The sequence below is a fragment of the Grus americana genome, chromosome 1, assembly GCF_028858705.1.
Source record: "Grus americana isolate bGruAme1 chromosome 1, bGruAme1.mat, whole genome shotgun sequence".
NCBI lineage: Eukaryota > Metazoa > Chordata > Aves > Gruiformes > Gruidae > Grus > Grus americana.
The window spans coordinates 133,124,037-133,146,726 of NC_072852.1; the positions used below are offsets into that span (position 1 = coordinate 133,124,037).

The window sequence follows — 22,690 nt, forward strand, 5'->3', positions numbered from 1 at the left end:
CCTGCCCATACAGTAAGGAAGATATTTTTGTTGTTATACCAAATGACCTATATATACTTTATGTAGATTTTAAAAGTTATTTTGCTGGCATTTCAGAATGATTTAACTTTAAGCTTAAATAAACATATCAATAGAATATATTTTGCTACTGTAATCTTTGTATAAGTATGGTGTACAGCTGAAGTTCTTGATTCAAATGAATAATTTGAAAATCCAGGGTAGGGATCAGGAACGTAAATCAGGCACCTAGTGACACTGTGCCCTAGCTGTTTCATCAGAGCGTGCAGGTCCCCGACAGCTTCTCTGTCCTTTCTGCCAGGCCACCTCTTGGAAAATTAGCCTGGGGTGTCTGAAATGTCAGTGTGTTTGACAACTGACTGCCTTTAATGACTTCATCTACTTAACATCTTTAGAACAATAGATAGCTATCCTGATATGTTAATTAGACATAATGGGAAATGTCTCTTTATTTTCTGGTTAAATTTGAAATCTGGCCTGGCAAGCATAAAAATAAAATTAAGTAGAAAAAAAGAGGACAGTCCACTAAAGCTTACTGAACATACCTGCAAAGCCCTCATGTTGTTTGCGTGTTGACTCTGCCTGAAAGCCTTTTGGTGATAGACCATAATTAAAATTTAGAAAAAGTGCCTTTTGCCAACAGAAAGTATCATCCAGGTACAGTCACATGCAATTTTAAACTTCTTTTTCCCTCAGAGTATAGTCAGTAACTGACAACTTGAACATAACATTTCTTCATGCAGTAGTACCCAGAGGGAAGCTGTGGCAGGTGGAAAAGTCTGTTCTTTATTGTCTCAAGGAAGAGGAAGCAGGCTTTTTTTAAGGAGCAAAACCTTGATTTTATAGGTTGAGATTATATTATTTGAAACAATGGAGTTTGCCAGCAGAAGGGTGGGTGGTAAGTGCAGTGATATCTTGGGCTGGTTTGGTCTGCTATAGCAACCACCTCGCCACATCCCTGGCAGGGCCACCCCTTGGCAGAACTGCACCCAAACCGGCAATTTCACCAACGCAGCAACGTCAGTCTAGATGACATACGCTGTGGCAAAGGTCTAAAAATGTTGGATGGTGTCATGTAGAATGGGCAAAGGTCTAAATGTGTTGAATGGGGTCGTGTAGGGGGGCCAAAGGTCTAGGTATGTTGATCTGAAGCCAGCTTTATGTAAGAGTGTTGCCCATCTATGTTGGGGTGCCTGCTATCAAGGGCTTTGATATCTGCTATGTATAAATACATTGTGAAACCAAATACTGTGGGATATTGTAGAGGACAGAAGTGTATGTGGGTTCAACAACAACGTAGCTGAAAAAAAAAAAAAAGAATGGAGGCCCTACCTGCTGGCAGTTACTCAGGTGCAAATTTCAGGGGAAGGGGTGTCCAAGCAGCTGGTTGATCTTTCTGAAATGTACTCTCAGCTTCCAGTAAACCTGATTGTCCTGCCTGAGTACTTTTTTTCTCAACCAGAAACAGGATACAGATTTCAAAAGACAGAGCTTGCCTTGTGTCTCATTGGGACCACACAACATTCTTCTCTGTTTTGAGCAACCACCTTATGGCTTATGCAAGTGGTATATGGAGCAGAGTGTGTGTGGATGTGTTCTGGCACGATTTCATTAGTCTGAATAGGTTTACGTTGCCCATCAAAAAGGGCTGAAGCAGTGATTAACATGTCAGTTTTTACTTCTGTGAATATTTATTTCAAAGTAACATTAAAGTATTGAAAGAGTCCTGCAGCGTTAGCTGGTGTATTGCTGCTGTAGGACTGCTGCTAACATTTTAACCGGTTTTAAGTTATGGTCATCGTCTTTAGAAATGCCTGTTGTAACAAAGTCCCAGAGGAGCAGCTGGCCCTCTTAAATTGAAAAATGAGGCACAATCTGAAGGAATTAGCCCAGCAGTTAGATGCATGCCTTTCAGAGTGGAGACTCTTTGGAAAAGGGGCTTTTGGGGAGGGCTGGGAGATGGAATAGAGTGGCAGCAATTTGTGTGTGTGCACATGCTTCCTTACAGTAAAATCTTTGATGCTGTTACTTGGGCAGTTTCCTTATGCTTCTGCAAGTCTGGGTTATTAGAGAATTTTCTGTCAGTGTCTCTTTGTATTCATTACTCCAGTTGACAGAAGGCACAACCAGCCTGTGTTTACATCCTGACTCTTAAACGTGCCGCTTGCCACTATACACCTTTCTAACTGAGGGATCAGACGCTTGGCTGTAAATATGAGGAAAGCTCACGATATAGATCAGTATACAGAATACTAACCTGAGGTCACTTGCCACAGTGAAAGCTTTTTTGCTGTGGGGTTTTCTTTTTCATTCAAGCCTTGTTCTGCCCTCTGCTGACAGCTCGTGTTATGAAACAGAGATGGTGTTATGTTCTTTTCATGGTAGAGTTGCCTGTGCTAGCTTGCTGTTTGCAGTCTGCTTTACCAAACAGAATTTGAATCCCTGTCATTAATCAAATTTCTCGCCACAGGTAACTGTTGTGCTCATTACATTTAGAATGTATATTATATGAAGATGTGTAATAAATACGTTAATTTTGGCCTTAGAAAATCATCCCAAGGTACAAGTTATTACCCAGGGAATAGTTATTCTGTCCTTCAAAGCTATATTTATTTTCCGAAGGCAAGAAAATTTCTGGGTTTTGGCAGGCATGCTGATTCTTGAAGTCAAGTACTTGACTTAAGAAATGCTAGTACTGAGGATGCCTGTGCTATTTTAATGCTACCCTTGCCACATGCATATGCATTTGATGGCTGTGCTCATTAGATTGCATACTATTTTCCTCCACACGTTTTTTTGCACATTAGTGTATTGCACATGTAATGAGCAGCGATTCCATGTATTTGTTGCTTCACCTGTGACATAGCCAAGTCTGGAGTCCTGTTCTCCAAGACAGACTTCATATTATAGTTCTGTCCACTTTCTAGTTTCAGAAAGAAATGAAGCAAGAAGCACTAATCGCTTTGAACTTGGCTCACCTCTTGAGGAGGTTCATCCTGTGCACTGAATAAGTGAAGGGACCTGAAAGGAAAAAATGCCTAATATATGTGTAAAAGGAGGGAAAACAAGGATTGTGCAGACTGCTTCAATTCTGATACGTTCTTGTTTCTTAAGTATCTGGCATTACAGTCTTGATCTTCTTTTAATGTTACCTGGGTGAGGTTGAGACATCCAAAGTCTTGAGAAAGCCAAGCTGAAAAATTGTGCATCAACTTTGGGATAGCTATGGCAGTTGTGAGCAAGGTCAGAACTTTTAGATCCACTTCTGCCAGTTGTGTTCATGAAGCAATCAAAGTAGAGATTAGTTTGCTGTAGTTTTATTGACAAGCATAATGGGATGTATTTTTGCCAGTGGGTTTCATAGACAGTTGCTGAAAGGAGGAAAGCAATGTGAGTTGGTGCAGGATTTTTGTGAACGTAATCCGTGGGCATGGACTGTCTTACTGTTCCTCTCCTCATCCCTCCAGCTTATCCCCATCCTGGTTTCCATATGTCAGGTTCCACCTCTCTGTCTGAGTTATATCCCTTGCTGTGAAAAACCTTAGCTCCTGCCTCTGCTTGCCTCTACGGCCTTCTCTAGCCTCCACTTGCTTCCAAGCTCAGTCTTCCCTCCTTGGGCTCTTGATCCCGTCCTGATTTCACCTCGTCTGCTGCTTCTAGCCTAAATTGTAGGTTTCAAGCCATTTTGACTTTCAGATTGCTGAAAAAACTTTCCATTGGAGCTGTAATTTAACTATGCTGACAAAGGGATTCCCTTACTTGGCTATTTATTGCATGCCCCTTCAAAGTAGTTGCAAACTTTCACTATGGTTGCTTTACTGAGCCACCTCCCCTTCTCTCCTCCCTGGTTGTCAAATCTGACAATAAATGGCAGCCAAGCCAACAAACAAGTGGACTAGTATGGAAGTAGGATGAGTCTTCGGTAATAAATAGATATGTATTTTGACCTACAAATTCTAGTCGTAATTAACCAGTTGAGAGCTATAATCACGATTTTCCAGAGGCCTGGCTGCCATCAGGTAGTCACTGTCTGTGTGTGCAGAGGAGGATTAGTGCTGGTGTTTGAAGGTGCTGCTTGGGGAAAAAGCAAGCTGATATTTTAATGGGGGACAGCTGAGACCTGTGTTTTTCACCAGTCACAAGGGACCACCGAGACTGGTTTTCAGCCTTCCTGCAGAACAGTGCATTTTACAGAAAGGCACTTAGTATGCAAAATCTTTGCTCCCGCGGACAGGATGGACTCAGAGAGGAGCCTGCAAGTGTGACTTTTTCAGGAGGAGAGTCAGGGTTACGGTCTAAGTAACTTTTCCGCCCTTATTTATCTGATAAAATTAACAACTGCAGTTCTTACAGACAAAGGAAACAGGACTTAATTATAATTCAGTAACTCAGTAGGGAGCCCAAATAATGATTGCAAAGGATGTAAACTGTGCTGTGAGACACCATGCCTGTTTGCACTGTAGTCCTGCTAAGGCCCCAGGAGATCCTGAAAACAGAGAAATGAGGGCACTGGAGGCCCTTTCGGCTCTTTTAAAAGGATACCATCCTCTAGCTGATCTATCAAGTCATTGGCTGAAGCCTGCTGGAGAGCATGGGCTGGTGAGCTTACCTGTGGTATTGCCAAAGGTCCATGGTAAGAGCCTGCCTAGGTCCGGCCGGCTTCTCGTTCCAGGGCAGGCAGGTAACCCTGAGGCACCTCGTGTGTCACGCTCTGCCCGCCTGCTTTAATTGCGCTTTTTGGTGGCTCACGCTGCACAAAGAACTAGGGTGTCTGGATCTGGGTAGAAAACATCCTTAGGCAACCTCCTCCCAAACAAATAACCTGCTTTTAGATACCTACTCGAGGAGGAAACAGTGTTTCCTACCTGGAAAAGAGGGCAGGAGGGCTGCTGCCTCCTTTGCCCCATCCAGTGCTAATTGCTGGTTGTTGAAATGAGTGGTGCTAGTGGTTTCCTGTGGGCAGGGGAGCTGTGAGGCTGTGTTAAGCCATAAATATGAAGGCTGGGATTCCATATAGCATTAAACTGTAAGAGAGCCGTGTATCGCTTTTACTGCTTTCCTGAACGACCTTTTTCTTTTAGCCAAAAACTTTAAAATGAGGTTATTAACAAAGATGAATACATGTTAATTGCATCCTTATGGTTTTCTTATGTTTTTTCCTAAGAAATTTTTAAAACAAGACTAATAGCATGCTTGCTAGCTCTAAGAAGAAGAGTCAGGCATTTACACTGAGAAACTGTGCTTGGAGTTCGACAGTAGGTAGGAGGCTGCGATCAAGATGTATCCAAATCCCAGCTTGTTAACCTGCCTGCATACAAGTGCAAAATAATTTTTATTGTTGGAATTGTTAAATGCAGTAACTATGATTTATTTTTGGTGGGTTTTTTTAGTTCTCCTGGATGCTTCTTTGGTTTTACTAACACTTTTTCCCCCCGCCTCTCTCTGACTTCAGCCATTGATGGATTTCTAAAAACCGATGAAAGACAAAGACTGGCAAAGGAGAGAAGAGAAGAAAGGGAGAAATACCTTGGTAAGATGGCAGGAGGTGTATGTATTATTTATGTATATGTGTTAATAGCCTTAAGTTACTAACATAACATATTTTCCTGTTCTGAATTTTAAACATTGTGGTTCAGTCTGTTCCTAGTCTTTATCGCTTATATTGCTATTTTTAAATTAAGTAATAAAAAATAACTTATGTAATCTTTGATTTCCATTTGAGTATATAATATTCTATAGCTAAAAGTTTACTTTCTTCTTTGATGTATGTACTTTTGAATATAGGTTTATAAGCAAAATATCAACTGTAAGGATTCTGATTTGTAAAAATACCAAATAAGCCTTGAATAATACTCAGGATAATATGTAGGATGATTTGGTGAAACAGCCTCAATTTTAGTCTGTTAAGTTCTACCCATATTAAAAGATATCATGGAGTTGTTAAGTACAGCATAAAGCAGATACTTTTCCATAAGTTTTAAAACTATTAATCTTTCAAGAGAATGAAAAAAATAATTAATTTCCTGAATGACATAAACATTGATTTCAGAGTTTTTAAAATAGTTAGTTGTTTTTAATATACTAATACCTCCAGGGAAATGTGAAGGAAATTTTCACAACTTTATATATATATATATATATATGTGTGTGTGTGTGTGTACAGTTCATTTCATATATATACACACATGAATGAAATTAACTGTTCAACATTGTTTTGGGCTTTCTATGTATTCAGGTGTGTGTATATATATATACACATATATATATTTTTATATATAAATATATACATATATGTGTATATATATTTATATATATAAAAATATATATTTTTACATATATATTTATATATATATAAAAAAGCTGAACAGTTAATTTAATTTTTCCTCATTATAATAACAAGAAAGGCCAATAGCACTGTTCCTTAAGGTTACCTGACAATACCTATCAGAAGGAATTGTCAGTGTTTTATGATTCTGTAAAAATTTAAGTTAGGGGTATATTTTGAGGAAATGTCAACTAAAACAGTATGGACACCTGTGAAAAGAATCGTAAGAAAATACTGTTTTTCTTGCAATAAACAAACAAACCATTGACCATTTCTTGACAAATTCTGAGCCTTGAGACCAGTGACTTGACAATTTTTAGTACTGTGAGCTTGGTAACCAAGATTCCTTTTGTAGTTCCTGAGGAAAATCTGCTGGTGTTCAGTACATAATCTCCCCAGAGGTTCGATCTATATGGAGCATGCAGCAGCCTGAGTTGCTGCTTACATCTCTGCCAGGTATACTCAGTCCAGACTATCGCTTCTGTTTTCTCAATTATCCCTTCTTTGCTGGTTCCCGAGAAAGTGACATGACAAGTAGATTGGAAAGGACTTGGATTAAAAAGCAGAAGAGCAGATGAGAGGAAAACTGAAAGCTGGAGAATCTGGGAGTGGTTGGCCCAGGGAATTTGAAAGGCGTTGGCTGCAGTTCTTTTCTCCAGACATCGTACACGCTTTCTGGAAACATACTTTTTTAGGATTAAGACAGTTTCTAGAATGGGAAGCTCTGGGTTTTGGCTACAGCAGCTGTTTGTCTGTGGCAAATTTCTTTTAGAAAAGCAGCAAGTTCCCAGAAGGACAGACCTTTATGCAGCCAGCAGGTACTTTGCAGCAATATAGAATAAACTTCTCATCAAAGCCAAAACTCATTAATCAATGGTTTAGTATCTTTAAATTAAGGAACAAGAATTGTATCTATGTCTATGATGACAGAATGGCTTGCTTCTCCATCCAGAATCAGTCCCAGATTTCACCCACTTACTCAGAAGGTAATCTTAGCACAATCTTTGGACACTTGTTGTGGTTTAACCCAGCAGGCAGCTAAAACAACCTCACAGCCATTTGCTCACTCCCCACCCTGCCCCAGTGGGATGAGGGAGAAAATCGGGGCGGGGGGGAAGGGAAGTAAAACTCACGGGTTGAGATAAAGACAGTTTAATATGACAGAAAGAGAACAGAATAATAATAATGATAAAAGAATATACAAAGCAAGTGATGAACAGCACAATTGCTCACCACTCGCTGACCACCGATGCTCAGCTAGTTCCCAAGCTGTGGTCCCGCCCCTGACCAGCTTCCCCCAAGTTATATGCTGAGCATGATGTTGTATGGTGTAGAATATTCCTTTGGCCAGTTTGGGTCAGCTGTCCTCACCATGTCCCCTCTCAGCTTCTTGTGTACCTCCAGCCTTCTTGTTGGCAGAGTAGTATTGGAAGCTGAAAAGTCCTTGACTACTTGGTAACATAGAATTATAGAATCATAGACTGGTTTGGGTTGGAAGGGACCTCAAAGATCATCTAGTTCCAACCCCCCTGCCACGGGCAGGGAACCCCCTAAACATCTAAAATGTCAGTGTGTTATCAACATTATTCTCATCCTAAATCCAAACCACAGCACAATACCTGCTACTAGGAAAAAAATTAACTCTATCCCAGCTGAAACCAGGACAACACCTCACTTTATTTTTGGTTTTTATCAACTCCAGCATGCTGGTTTCACTTGCTCTACCTGACCTGGCTAGTAGTCATTAACAGTTAGTGACTGGTCACTTGTCTTCTACTGTGAGGTGGTAATGCTTTATCTCTTGACCAGTCTGATTCTTCATGGTTATGAGTCTAGGCTTGCCTGCAGTACTGATACCCCTCTCTTACTGCCCTGTTCTACAGGGTGGAGGGAGAAACAGTGAGTTCTTATAAAGCAAAAGGGGAAGACATCATCAACCTTTTTTTTATTTTATTTTTAGAAAGAATAAGGTGGAAGGTGTTTTGTAGAACAGGTTGGACATGAGGAAGAAGTATCTTATGAAGGTCTGGTAGTCAAGGGAAAGAAATACAACTGTTGGAAAAGGATCTGGTGTTGGTGGGGACTCTGGCTCTAAACCAGGGGCTTGGGGATGGAGTGGGGCTAGAAGGGACTGAAGGTTGCAGCTGTGGCTAAAGAGCCTGGAAGCAGGAGCTGAAGGGAAGAGGCTAATCTGAGAAGAGGGAATTGAGATGGCTGGACAAGAGCCTAGGACTGATGGGAAGATGTTGAGAGAGAGTCAGAAGGGCAAAAATTTGCTGTACAAGGAAACAGGAACTGAAAAACCAGACTGAGGCTGAACAGGTGAGCAGGATGAAGGACTAGCTTCTGTATAAACAGTGTTAATTCTGGCTTTCTTTAACTTTCAAGTTCTTAGCCTGGCAACTGTGAGAATATTCCTTCTTTGATATTGGCTGTATGTGTGTTGGTATGTGACATTACAGGCTTGTGTGTATATGTAGGCATGCTTACTGAAGTCCTCTTTCCTGCCTTTTTATGGAATACACTTGCATGAGAAGTGGATTTTTCCTCGTAATTTGTCACATTAACTTCTGCTACTTGTTACCTTATGTAAACCTGAAGCAACAGTCCTCTATGTAGTGCTGCAGTCTGAATTTCTGTAACAACAAGCTAATGTCTCAAGAAGATTCTAAGTCTAGTTGGAATAAACAACTGGGCAAACCCTCAGTAAATAGAAGTATTTTTTTTTTAATGTGAAGAAGCAGAAGTGGATAATGATGTTGCACCAAATTATGAACAGAATGGTGTATTTTCAAAGCTTTGTAGAATATTTAGCATATTTTTTAATGTACTTATTTTGAAGGCAGCCCCATAATAACAAGCACACTTTTAAAGAAATTCCAAGGGCTTTTGCTTCAACATGTATAACTGATTCACTTTAAAACCTACTGGGAACATTTGTTATGTCTGAAAAGAATTTGGCTTTAAGCTGCAGACAGATTTGAAACGTAAACAAAAAAGAGTGGTTAACTCTTCTGTACACTGTTTTTACATAGGTAAGGGGCACAAACTGTCACCTTGTGTACAAAGGGCTTCCCTGTTTGTTTATTGAGCAAATCACTTAGATTTACTAATCATTCCAGCACTTCTGTGCACTATATTTTTGATCTTAGTAGACTAAAACCCTGTGTACTTGTATTTGTTGTTTTACACTATTGTGTCATGTTATCAAATAATTTTAAAGCTGAAGAAAATTTACATAAAGTAAAATGCACCTTTTTCTCTACCCAAGCTGCTAGGGAACAGCAGATACTGGAGAAGGAGAGAAGAGCAAAACTTCAATATGAAAAGCAAATGGAGGAGCGATGGAGAAGACTGGAGGAACAGAGGCAGAGAGAGGAGCAGAAGAGAGCAGCTGTTGAAGAAAAACGGAGACAAAAGCTTAAAGAGGAGGAGGTAAGGTCCACTGGGGATGTATGGGAGAGCAACTCTGTATGGTAGCATTAAACATATAGCTGAATATCAACAAGTATTAAATGTTGATTATTTTTTTTTTTGCCCCCCGCCGGAGACGTGGGCATTACTTTTGGAACTGCAATCGCACATCACCACAGCTACAAGTACTCTACTAGTGCTTGTACATCAGAAACACTTTCCAAAGCTTTTTTGTCTCTTGATTTTTTTTTTGTCTGATCTCACAGAATAGTCATCTACTTATGCTAACATATCTGGGACTCTGACTGTCAGACAATAAAGCACCAGCTTTCCAGAAGGTAGTCTTTAAAGATGAGTGTTTCCATAAAAGGGAAAGATTTTTTTCTTACTGTATTGTTTACTGTCTGTGAAAATGAAATAATGCTTATGAAAATGTGTTGTTTTGTTTTTCCTCTGTGACATAAAATCAGAAATTCTTACCTAAAGAAGTGAAGAATCTAGGCTGGTTTAAAATTCTAGCACAGAACAGAATTAATCGCATATCTTTTGAAGCATCTTCATACCTTTCCTCTCTTCTACTCTCCCTGCTGAGATCATTTAAGATTCTTTTTTGCTCTAGTGAGTCCAATTTCTGATGCAGATCTCTGAATGCAGTGTGTGTGTCTCCGCATAACATTCTGTAGAAAACACTAGCGCTGCTACTGCAACTGATAAAGAATTAATGATTTTTTAGAAATGGGGGCAGTGGTTTAAAAAAAAAAGGCCAAAAGAAGGTATTTCCCCAGTTCCTAGATAAAAAGGCTCTAGAAATACACAGTTATTAACCTTACTTTTTTTCTGCCCTCCCATCTTTCTGTCAAAATATCTTTGCAAAAGAGGTAGAATACTTCTGCATGGGATCAGAGTAACATACTGCTGTCTGTTGAAATTTTTTTAGTTGTTTGATTTTTCACTTAAACTTGAAGGGCAGATTATATTCTGCCATTCCTCTTTCAACTGTAACATACTGATTGTGGCTTCTGCATAGTAGCTGAGAATTCATTTTAAAATATTTTGTCATGTGGTTTGTTTCAGTTTTTGTTAAGAAAAATGGGAAAAATAGAAACAAAAGGTAGGAGGTGTCTCTCCTTCTGTGGTAACATCATTGACCTGATGTGCTCCTGCCCCAGTATTTCCTGCTGTAATAATCTTTTGCAGCTAAGCAAAATTGATCCACTTTATAGGGTTTGTAAGGGAAAGTGGCAAGTACAAAAACTTCCAAAACCCTGTCCTCAAAACTTGCACTGGAGGGAGGTGAGGAGGGGGAGAGGTGTAGGAAGAGTGAGCAAGTGCCTGCTTTCCCTGCCCGCATAGTTTGCCTGCGCTGGAGAAATGAGAGCAGGGTGGTTGGACATGAGAGGCTGAGCCAGGTCAGACCCAGAGGGTCTGTTCGTTGGGGACCCAGTGTCCTGTAGCAGCCCCCTGCCCTTGCGCAGAGATGGATGCAAGAGGCTGAGCACACAGTGATGTTTCTCGCAAGCATCAGCAAGCCTGTTACAACTCCCCGACACCCTGTGTATGTGATGGGAGACTTCTGTAATGGCAAGAGAAAGGCTGCCTCCAAGTGATTGGTCATAATACAAATACCCCTCGTAGCTCTGCTCACTGAGCTGGTCCTTCAAGGTTAAACTGGCCAAAGCCTTTTGGGAGCTAAGGCAGCCCCAGGCCTGGTTCCTTTCCCTTCCTTTTCCTTTTCTTCCTCCCCCTTCCCCCAGGTTGAGGAACCTGAGAGAAGGTTATGTGGGCTGGAGGACACGAGAGGATGCTTACTTGTTTGGGGATGGATTAGAACTGGTGGGAGGAAAAATCCAGGAACCTCTGAAGGAGGGGAGGGTACATAGGGGAATAATCTGTAGAACAGGGGAGGATGAGGGAAGAAGGAAACTGGGAAAAAGAGATGCCACCATCTCCTTGCTTCCCTTCATGGTTACTTGGCATTCCCTCATTTCTTGAATTCCACTAAAGGATCTGCCAAATCCCCCTCGCCTCCTCCAGCTCTTCAGATGAGGCCCATAAACTGTGTATGCTTAGTAGCAGTGAAGGTCTGAGTAAGGATAGTGATGAAGTTGCAGCTCCCTGGGCATGGTAAGTTACTCACTGCTCATGACTCATTCTGGACATTTGAGGCCTTCTTTACTGGAAGAGCTTTGAACCTGTATTTCCCACACCTGTGGGGTGGGGGGTGTGTGCCCTGGCCAGTGAGCCAGTATACTGCAGCATGTCCTCAGTGTTTCTTGTTTTAACACTGGTTTACACTGGGTGGGGACTGGAGCACTCATTTTCCCTGCTCATCAGGTGTCTGAAGTGCCAAGTAGAGAGATTTTCTTCCTTGCTCTCTGCCTTATTGGTTGCCTTTCATGTCTTCCGTAAGTCTTTTTTCCTTGCTTTTTAACACGGCAGAAGGCAGTGCATGTTTGTGATAAGAACAGGCTATATAAATCTCTCTCTAGGGAATACTGTTGTTGTATCTGTAAAAGTTTGAGATGAATGGCTCTTAAACTGCTGGGACTTGTTGGCTTCCTACGTCAGAGCTTCCTCTGCTTCGCAGTTCTGCATGCAAAGGACTTCTCAAAGAGGAGGTGGCTAAAGTTCGATTTATTTTGCTTACTTTTTCCCCTCTACAGTGCCAGTTAAGAGGTGGTGGTTTTAACGTCTGTGTTGATGGGAGCGGAGGTTTTCTGGCAGAGTTCTCCTCTGGGGCAGCTGGAGCTTGTTGCAGAGCACAGTGAAAGTGTGTCCAATTCCTCAGACAGGAACAGAATAAATGTGTCTGAAAACTATCCTGTCTGCACTGACTGCACCATTCTTATCTGTAGAGGCCTTCAGTAGCACTGCCCCTCCCTCAGTATTACTTCTACAGCTCCCCGCTTCCTTTAGTAAAAGCGGTCTCTGAGCCTTGAGGAAAGCAGCATGTAGTTGTTCAACAGAAGCTATTAAAGAGTTGCTTTTAACAGTAAGTAGCCAGTGGCTTTATGGCTAGATAATAGCAAAGCTAGTCCTCATTCAGTTAAAATAATTTTTTCCCTTTCCCTATCTTCAACTTCCGTGTGACTTGGAAATGCCTTGCAAATAAATGTCTAGCAGTACACAGGGTATCGGGAAGTATCCATAGAAGCTGTGTTCTTCTGTTGCTCTTGTATTCCATAAGACAATATGAACTTCACTTGTATGGGCCATGTCAAGGATGCTAGCGTGAATAAGAGCAATAACATCCATCTAGTCAAAGATCCATTTTTAATAAAACCATCAGATTTTGTTAAAAAGGAAATTGGTAAAATTAGTACTGATCCTACCAATACACTAATGTTTAAATGGACCACTACTGGTAGACTGCATCAAATCTAATCCAACACTTAGACTTGAAAGATTGATGTAACAACTGCTAAATGGAAAAGAATACCCTGCAGCATTGGAGAGATTATTTTGGCGCACGTGCACTATTTGTTACATTTGTAAAAAGTATGCACTTAAACACAAGAGAGCAAAAAAGTCTCAAGATGTTATAGCATTAATTACTTACTATATTATAATTCAAAGTTAATTACTTTTTGAATTGTAACGTATGGAAATAATAACCGCTTTCCAAACCTCTTTTGCAATTCATATACTGAGTTGCACAAGTAATACAAAAATTCTGCTAGAAACTATTTGAGATTGCTATGCAAGCAGTCTCTCAAGTTGCTGTACGGTGGAGATGACAAGAGTTTAGTCATTGCAACATCAACTGTCTTCTGCTCCCCCCCGCCACTACTTGCTGCTGCAGCTTTTCACGTACCTTAGTGCAGAACCTTCATTTGTCCCGTGTTGTTCTCTGCACACGCCCTTAATAAATTTTCCCTTTCTACACACCCATAACTGTAATTGGTTGCGAGTAGAAATGAGTTCTGTTCAGAAAGGTAGTTAAATTTAAAATTACTGCATTGCTTTTTAATGCATTCGTTAAGTAGGAAATAACAGCTCTTCTGTTGCTATGTGGAAGAGCCACTCAAAAGATGAAACCAACTGATAATATCGGGAAACAAGGAGCTACTTAACATACAGTGCTGATGAATATATAAAGTGAAGAGGAATAGGTTTATTGGACTCTTTTAGATGTTTGTATTGTAGGTATAAGGCAGATTGTTTGGAATTGTTTGCACAAATTATTTTAAGTCATAATACCTGTAAAATGAATTTTTTCCTTGTTTTTACATCTGTATCATCTTTTACATAGACAAAAGGAAAGTGCTTCAGTCAAATTACTTGTATTCTCACTATTAGGTTTTGGGTTTGTTTGGTTTTGGGTTTGTTTTGGTTGTTGTTGTTGGTTTTTTTTAAATTCAGATAGTGTAAATGTTTGTTCTGATGCTTAGTCTGAAAAAAACCTGGATGAGTAACTATGGATTTTGGAAAGTAACATGTATATTTGAGATACTAGCAGTAGATGGCTCTCTTTTTATGGGTTTATTCATTCTTAATTTAACCTACATGCAAAGCTTGTGCACTATAGGTTTGGGTTTTTTTAATGGAAGCTCACTATGTCTTTAGTGCAGAGATTACTTCCTCTATCTACAGCTGTTAGAGGATCACATGGATAGTTTGATATGTTTTTAAGAAGGTACTTCATCTATGACAGAGAGAGGAAGGTTTTGCACATTGTTTGCTGATGAAGGAATGCTTTGTCTTCATGTTCAGTTTTTGTCACAGACCAAATTATTAATGTATGAGTTGTTTATGCTATGCTTCTATGTGTCTGATTATTTTCTTTGGCTTTTTAGTTTTATGCCAGCTTAAAATGTTTTAAAATAACTATCCTTTCTTTGTGAAAAATGCCCTTCGTATTGTTCTTTATCTAAACTATATCTGCAGGGTTTCATGAGGTTTAATAATTATGTTCTATAGTGCTTTAATGAAAGGCTCTTTGCAGATGAAAATGAACGATCCTCTCCACATCATGTAATTGAAGATTTCAACCTCAGATTGTAGGTAGCATGAGCTTTCAAGTATGTATGAAAAAGCATTTAATTTCTTTAATCTATTTCATCGTACATTTTATTCTTAAAATGGCGCTTTCATAGTAGGTGGTATAAGTATATTCTGTGGTTTGCAAACTACAGAATATTGCTGGTCCTTGCTCCAAGCAGCATTAAAAATAAAAAAAAAAACAAACCAAAGCCAAGCCCCAAACATAAATCACCCAGATAATTGAAACTTGACTGCTTTCATCATATTTTTTTTATTAATGTACAACAATATTCATTAGACTTGGAAAGAAAGAAAGATTCTGTATAAGTGTATGCTTTAATGAGAAAGAAATGGAAGGGTCATTTTCCTCTGTGAAGACTGTGGGTAGAAAGGTACATTGGGGCAAGATGCATAGTAGAATAAAGTAATGAAAAGCAGCAGACTGCAGAGAAGAACTGGTGGTGAAATAGGAGGTGAGGTTTGAAAAGAGTAAGTACAGAAAAGGGACTCAAACAGAATTAAATTAATGTTGGGAGGTGGGAAGTTAGATGCAAAAACTGTGAACTTGAAATGCAAAGCCAGCACGCACAGGTTTTAAACATGAAAATTGCAACATCAATTAGTAAGGAAGACTGTACTAAACTAAATCAGAGGGGAGTGACTTTGGATTCCAGAGACTGGAAGATCGCTTTCTTTTCACATCCACAGTACAGACAGGAAGTGATAGGGTATTCAAAACTGTGGAGTTTTTCTCTGCTGTTGCAGAAGAGGCTGTGATTGAGCTTTGTGATGCTTAGTGTGTTTGCTCTATAGGGAGAAAAGGGAGGAGGGCAGAGGTAGAGAGAGCGTTTGCGTGCCTGCCTGGACACTGATGGCACTGACTAGACAGAAGGGGGGAAGAAGGGGGGAGGGAGGGCGGGGAAGCAGCTGCCTGCTTTCAGTGGTCTTTGAATGATGTTACCTTATGGACCCTGAGCTAAAGACGTAGAAGGGAGACAAAACTGAAGTGAGAGCTCAAAACACATGACCAAAAGAAAGATCGTTTTCCTGGAGATGGCAGCAGAAATTGTAACAGCAGGGCGGGTAACCTGGCCGAAAGGTAACAGGAACAGGAGAGCTGAGAATGATAGAAAGGGTATGTGAGACTTGCCTTTTTTCACTCTTTGCGTAGAGGATACTATAATGGAATTATTTATGGTACACGTGATTTGTAATAAGAGAACTTAAAGACAAAAGGTAGTGGCTTGCTGTCGAAATTGATGGATAATTGGTAGCAGGGTTGGATGAGGTGGAAAAAATGAGGCCACAAATAAATTACTGGAAGTCATAGTAGTAGAAGAGATTCTTCAAAGACATGGAAGAGACTAAAAGTATACTGCAGACAACCAGAAGACGAGAAGGCATCTGGTGTTGTAGAAAGCCAGTGACCATACACAGAGCCCCAGGAAGGTAACAGTATGTGCAAAAACGCTCCAGGCACGGTGGTTCCTGGAGGTGCCTGGTGTTAGGGTCTGATCTGCTGAAGGAGCTCCATCAGAGACGGCAGGCTCAACATCAGTGCAGACACTGAAGGAGACATGCTTGAACAAAGACTGAAATTTTGTGATAAAATATCTCAGGGAAGGGGAATAGGAAACCTAGACCAAAGTCATGAATCTGAGAGAAATTAATCTGGCCAAGAGATGCAGGAGATGTTTTCTGCACAGTTGATCTGAGCTACCAGAAGATACTGGAGACAGAGCAGGGGATTGATAGAAATCAGAAGGGATATGATGTAATCACAGAAACCTGCAGGATCAAGTTTGAAGTGGATGGAGTAGGTGGTTTATATTAGACCAGAAGGACATAGCTAAAACCCATCAGGGCAGGAGTTGAAGGCAGCAAGAGTAGACTCATCTTTCACAGTAGGAGTTGGGCTGCTGGAATGTGAGGGTGAAGAGGTTGCCAGATGCGAAGAGGAAGGGAAGAGGGTGGTAGGTGATGGAACGGTGGGTGGGGAAGAACCAGGTTTTATCTGCTTGAAAGGAGGACAAGAGAAGGTGCAGAGATCATTGCCACAACAATAAACCACTGAAAAATTAGCAGAGGGAAGAGATGGGAACAAAACTGAGTGGAGGTCTTTCAGAGTTAGGAGGTGATGGAGAGGGAATAACGCAACCATACATAGCTGTAAGTTAAAGGTAGAGCAGGATTTATGGGGAGAAAGAAAGCTCCTTCTTGTTCTTCCCCATCTGAAAATCCTAACTCATCAAGCTGTGGAGAAGAACATGGGGGGGGGGCGGATCTCATAAGAGCACAATCTGGGCATACACTAAAAAAATACACAGGGGGAGAAAAAAAAAATCAGAAGTTCTTAAATGCCTAGGCTGTAAAAAACATAGTAGAAGAAAGGAAGGAGTTTTTGTAAAAATAAATAAATAAATTTGGCATCCTGCAAAGTAACCTACTTTGGGTTTGAAGTGATCATTTATCTGCGTGGCTAGGAGGAGCCACTGGCATTGCAGCAATTTAGCTGTGCTCAGAGAGGGATGGAAAAAAAATCCTGAGGTCTGCATAGACAAGAAGGAGTTAATGCTTGTCGAGCATTATTCTTATACAAATTAAGTCCAGAGCACAGCAGCAGCCTCACCAGCAGGAGCAGATGCTAGGCAGTGATGCAACCTGTGTTATTTACTTAGGCCTCTGTAGTGACCTCAGTGGCTTGCAGACAAAGGATACTCATATCTGGAGGTAGGTAGCATGCTGATACCTTCTTTATTCAGTCCTTTTTCTTTTATTGCAAACAAGCTCCTGTAATCATCTTGCGTGGAGCAACAGGGGAACTGTGTATTTTTAGCATGGTTTCAGAAGCAGGAAGAAAAGCCCTCAACCAATTCAGATTTGGTTTCTGTTTTTTTACTACCAATATAACTAGGAACGTTTAGAAGCCATGATGCGTCGGTCCCTTGAACGCAGCCAGCAGCTGGAACAGAAGCAGAAGCGATGGTCGTGGGGAGGAGCACTGGCTGCAGGCTCAGGAGGGAGAGACGGTAAGTGAAACAGTCTGCCTGCATTGCAGATCTTGAAGTGCAAAATGCATGAGGAGATAGTAAGGATGATGCATTTTATAGTTAGGGTGGTACTGTAGGGGCTACTGCCTTAGGGTGTGAATAAATGCTTTGTAATTGCTTGCTGGGCTTCCTCTCTCTAACACCTTCTGGGGAGAAAGATCACTCCTAACTTTAGGAATGCAGATCATTTTAATAAAGTAACCAGAATCTGTTTGGAGGATGCGAAGTGCTAAAATTAAAATTTATGCTCTCTCTCCCTTATTCTCTTCCCCCACATTGTCTTCCCACGCACAGTTAGCAAATTTAATATTCACAAAAGGACTGAGTGCTGTCTAAGCCTTGCAAAAGATGATCTGTTTCTGTTTGGTACTTCTAAAAACCTGATGGGAATTTCTAGATGACTATGCAGCATGTGCAGTTTAAAATAGTTTGGTTTTTTTTCCCCACATACTTTTTGTTGCTACTCTTTTTGATTTGGCTTCAGAACAAATTCTTTTTATTACATAATCAGTCATGTACTGCTTTTATATTTCAAAAAGATTCATGTTTTCTGTTTTAAATCATGTAATCTGTTTAAATTTGTCAGGTTTGTATAAACTGATGTTATGGGGAAAAATATCCATGTTTGGGTGATGATGAAATATGACAGTTACTCTCTTTTAAACATTGTGTAAATATATGTAACTCTAAAAAGGCAAACTCTGTTTCACATCATATTTTCACAGTATGCCATCAAAAAAGCCAGGAAATTAAACATATATGATGATAAAAAAGAAGTCTTTTATACTTCGAGAAAGAAACCAGTTTGTGATGCAGTTTATGCTTAATTCCAGCTCCCCCCAACTTATTCAGTAATTTCTTTCACCTCTCTTTGCTCTGATTTCTCTGCTGTGTAGGTGAATCAGAAAATACCCCACCCCCTGTTCTAGGTTTAGCTGCCAACACCCTTCCTCCAGACCCTGTGACCTCTACTGCTCCTGCTGATTCCTTCAATGGTATTTCAGAGAATCACAGTACCATCGTGTCTCGTTTATAACTGTTCTAATCACTGTAATCCATCCACTGATCTTGTCCTTCCTAACCACTGTTTTCTTATTATTTCAGTCTGGTACTCTACGGCATTACTCTTAGCGATGTGGACCAAATGTCTTTTTAATTTCCTTTTAATTTTGCCATGGTGGAGCAGTGCATGCCTCGCATTCCAGCACAGTAGAGGCATTTCATGGTTTTCTCACTAACTGTAGACTTCTACCGCTCAGATTCTCATCTCTGTTAATCCTGTGGGTGCTCTGTGTTTGTATGGGAGTGTAAATATAATTACACATATATTTGACAGTTCTGATGGGCATGCACAGGTGCAGGTGCTGTTGAAAAAAATTTTCAGTTGCACAGTAAGAGAAAATGTATTATGGAGATGATGTTTCATCAAAACGGTCCTCTTTTTCCATCTTGAGAGCCTTTTTCTGCAATATTTTACAAACAAGCAAATTTGGCACAGCCAGTGCTGTATTTTCAGCCTCCTGAAGTGGATTTTGGCCAAGCTGCCATTTGTAACACACTCAAGTAGTTGATTTTGTTTAGGCAATCAGGTTTTGTTTTCTTCTGTATTGTTCAGTTATGTTAGTATTATTATAAAAGGACTTTATTTTTTATTATAAAATTACTTTTTTATTATAAAAGGTCTGTGAAGTAGATGAGTGCTCCAAAATTAAGAACGGGTTGCATATAGGATCTCTAATTTTGATTGCAGATGTACTTTTGGCATTTTGAAAATGCAGTGCAGCCTGTGCTTTTAAGAACTAGTTCCTTCTCTCCCCCCACCAAAGGAGGAGCTAGGCTTGAATATTACTCCTGCAGAATGCACAGTAAATGTTGTCCTGCCCGTGCTCTCACAGAACTATTATTTCTGTACACACGGATTCAAATTTTTGTACTAATTACTGTTCACGTACAGATTTGGACATGCAACTGATGTTTTGTAGCATACTAGCATTGTACCTGCTTTTTTAAAAACATGAACGTAGAGAATTTTATTGTTTGCTGTAGTAGGTGGAGGCAAATGTTGCAGACCCTACTGAGGCAATGTTTCAAGGGATGTAATAGGGAATGCAGTAACTTGCGGGAGAGCAGAATCAGGGCCATATATATGTCTTTAGCTGAAAGTATTTTTGGTTTTGAAAGAAGGAAATTCAAATTTAAGGGACAAAGCATCTATACTTTTAGCTTTTGAGCATCATGCAGTGATTGTTATATAGTAGTACACTGTAGTAATACATAAACAACATTTTTCTGTCATTCTGTTGAATAAATGGCAAACAGACTTTGTCAAACAGTATTTTGGAAGAAATAACAGAAACAAAAGTCCTTGAGGTAGTACCAAAAAGCTCTTTTTTTTTTAAATAATAAAATTCTCAAGCACAAAAAGATAAAGCCGAATGGCTTGTACCAGATCAGTCATTAAAACAGTTCTTATCGTGCAAATGCACAAATGTTGATTATTTCATTTTTGTATTAGTATAATACCTGAGGTCTACCCCAGCTCTTCCAGATCGAAAGTAGAGGAGGGGGCAGAGGGGAATGGAGGAGAGGAGTTTAGAGTTGTCATATGTACAGTTCATTTTCTTTAGGTAACTTTCTGCTTGTGCTGGTCTTGAATGTCTCTTATCACAATGGCTTCAGTCATTCAGACCTGATATATAATTATTTGCCTGTGGCAGTATAAAAGATAGGCTACCGTGAACCTGAAATGTTGAATTCACAAGCAGAAAAGTTGCGTCCCAAAGCACGTCTTACAAAATGCTGGTCCCCTGGCAGTCAGAAAGAGCTTATCTCATGCCTTATTCAGTGCTATGATCAGTGGCAAGGGCCAGGAGTACAAATGCAAGGTTAATTTTGGGAGTTTATCAACACTGTGATGTGAATACAAATATCTTCAATGCGTCTCTCTGCAGCATGTGACAAACTTTCAGCTTCTACAATGAATCTGCCAAAGCAAATGGAATCGCCAATCAGTAAGCGCCTCTCCTCCTCCACAGCGGCAATAACACATTCCCCCGACAGAGGCAAGTGAATATGCTGGTCTCCCACCAGCATAAACTCTCCTTCTGCTTAATGCACTTCTTGTCTGTTATTCAAAAGAACTCAAACATTTGGGGGGGGTTGTAATTTAATACAATAAAATAGTTCTGCAGCCTGTCCCAAGACTGTGCTGCCATGCTGGAGATCCTAGGCCAGCGACAAATGCTGTGGGGTTTTTTTACTGATTCTTTTTCAATTTTCAGTACTCCAACAAACAGAGTTATAAGTATATACGGCGACTGCAGCAATATCCTATAACTGTACACCTTGTGATCATGTAGCCAAATAATGAAAAACAAACAAACCAAACATGCAGCTCAACAATAGACATGGGATGTACCGTGAGCAGAAGTACGTCCAATGAGCACCTGGGAGACTTCAATCTGGTGACCAGAGTTGTAAAGCCTTTTAATTTTATTTGAAACACTGATCCATCAGAAGCTCAGCAAAAGATGATAATCTTGCAGGATTAGTCGTTACTAAACACTACAGAAAGGACTGAAAGGTTTATCCCACTGTGAACTCTTCAGAATTTTTTTTGTGTGTCTTTTTTTTTTTCTTTTTCCTCCCCTTTTTTAATCTCTAATGAGGGGGGAAAAAACCCACCTGAAATAAATAACAATGAAGGCTTATTTCTAGAATGAAAAGAGAAAGTAAATTTACTTTCATTTCTGAATTCCTTAATGAATACTTATCAATAGCTTTGAGGTTGTTATGCTAGATGGCTATATATATATATACACACGCATGTAATAACATCTATAAATAACTTTCTTACATAGTTGATGCTTTTATTTATGGAACAGGAAGGAATGCAGGCATATTGTGTAAATAAGACTTATATAATGCAGTGAGACTGCAAATTTTAAATGCAGTCCCAGTATAGTTGGCACACTAGTGAATAGCTGCGCTGTTATACCAAATGTTTCACCTTTTCTACCGGGAAAAAGTCAAACGTTTTTCATGCTGAGTCATGAAAGCAACCATTTTGCAGAATGGAACGTGCCTCTGTGTAAGAACAAAATGCAACACTGTCTTAACATTACTGTATTTATTATACAGGTGGGAAAATAATTTAAAACAATGGAGAAAGTAGAAACCTTTTTTCAGAGGGAATGAAAGTTAACTTTAAATATTTTAAATCTCAAACACTTCAAGGTTTTTTTTTTTTTTCATTTAATCATTTCATCATATTATTTCAGTTATTTTAATGTAACATGGTTTTATTTCGTTGCATTTTAAATTTTTTATTTGCTCCCATCCTTCAGCTCACCGCATGCATCTTAGTCCAATGGAAAACTTTATTGTTTCTCGACTGCTGACTCCCACACAGTCATCTTTAGCCAGAAGCAGAAGTACATTAATGCTTTCTGAGCAGTACAATAATCCAGGTAAAAATGTGAATTACTCACTTTGAAACTGTTAAGGTATGTTTTTGGTTGCATTTGATTAGTTGCTGAAAGAAATGGAGTACTATGAACCAAATGAAAATTTACATGACGGTACAAAATCAACAATGAACTAAGTTGTTCATGATAGCAGCGTATTTAAAATCTTGAAAAAACACATCATCTTGTCTTGTTCTAAATGGCTTTTTAAAAAGAACACAGTTTAAAAAAAAAATTAATAAAATCGCTAAAACCTAGGCCAATGGAAAACTGAATATATTCATTTAAGAAACAGTATTTTAGACCACCAGTGTGTGACATCTCTCAGATGCTTGGATAGATTAATGTCATCCCCTCTCATACCCAAACAGTATGTAGAACAAAAATCCCAGTGCACCATTTAAGCCTTAATTATTTTTACTAGGGTTCTGGTT

General features: G+C 39.7%; 1 protein-coding gene across 5 annotated transcripts in view; it reads left to right on the forward strand.

Annotated features, from left to right (window-relative positions):
* MAP7D2 (MAP7 domain containing 2) overlaps positions 1 to 22,690 on the forward strand; it is an 86,862-nt gene that overhangs the window by 42,969 nt on the left and 21,203 nt on the right. Inside the window, exons 2-7 of one of the 5 annotated variants that reach the window (XM_054811223.1) lie at positions 5,471 to 5,548; positions 9,615 to 9,778; positions 17,655 to 17,769; positions 18,687 to 18,785; positions 20,742 to 20,852; positions 22,137 to 22,259. In XM_054811223.1, coding sequence (XP_054667198.1) covers positions 5,471 to 5,548; positions 9,615 to 9,778; positions 17,655 to 17,769; positions 18,687 to 18,785; positions 20,742 to 20,852; positions 22,137 to 22,259 — 690 coding nt within the window. Of the gene's footprint in view, positions 1 to 5,470; positions 5,549 to 9,614; positions 9,779 to 17,246; positions 17,471 to 17,654; positions 17,770 to 18,686; positions 18,786 to 20,741; positions 20,853 to 22,136; positions 22,260 to 22,690 lie in introns of those variants that run through there. The other 4 variants (XM_054811236.1, XM_054811230.1, XM_054811252.1 and 1 more) reach the window with 4 other exon arrangements.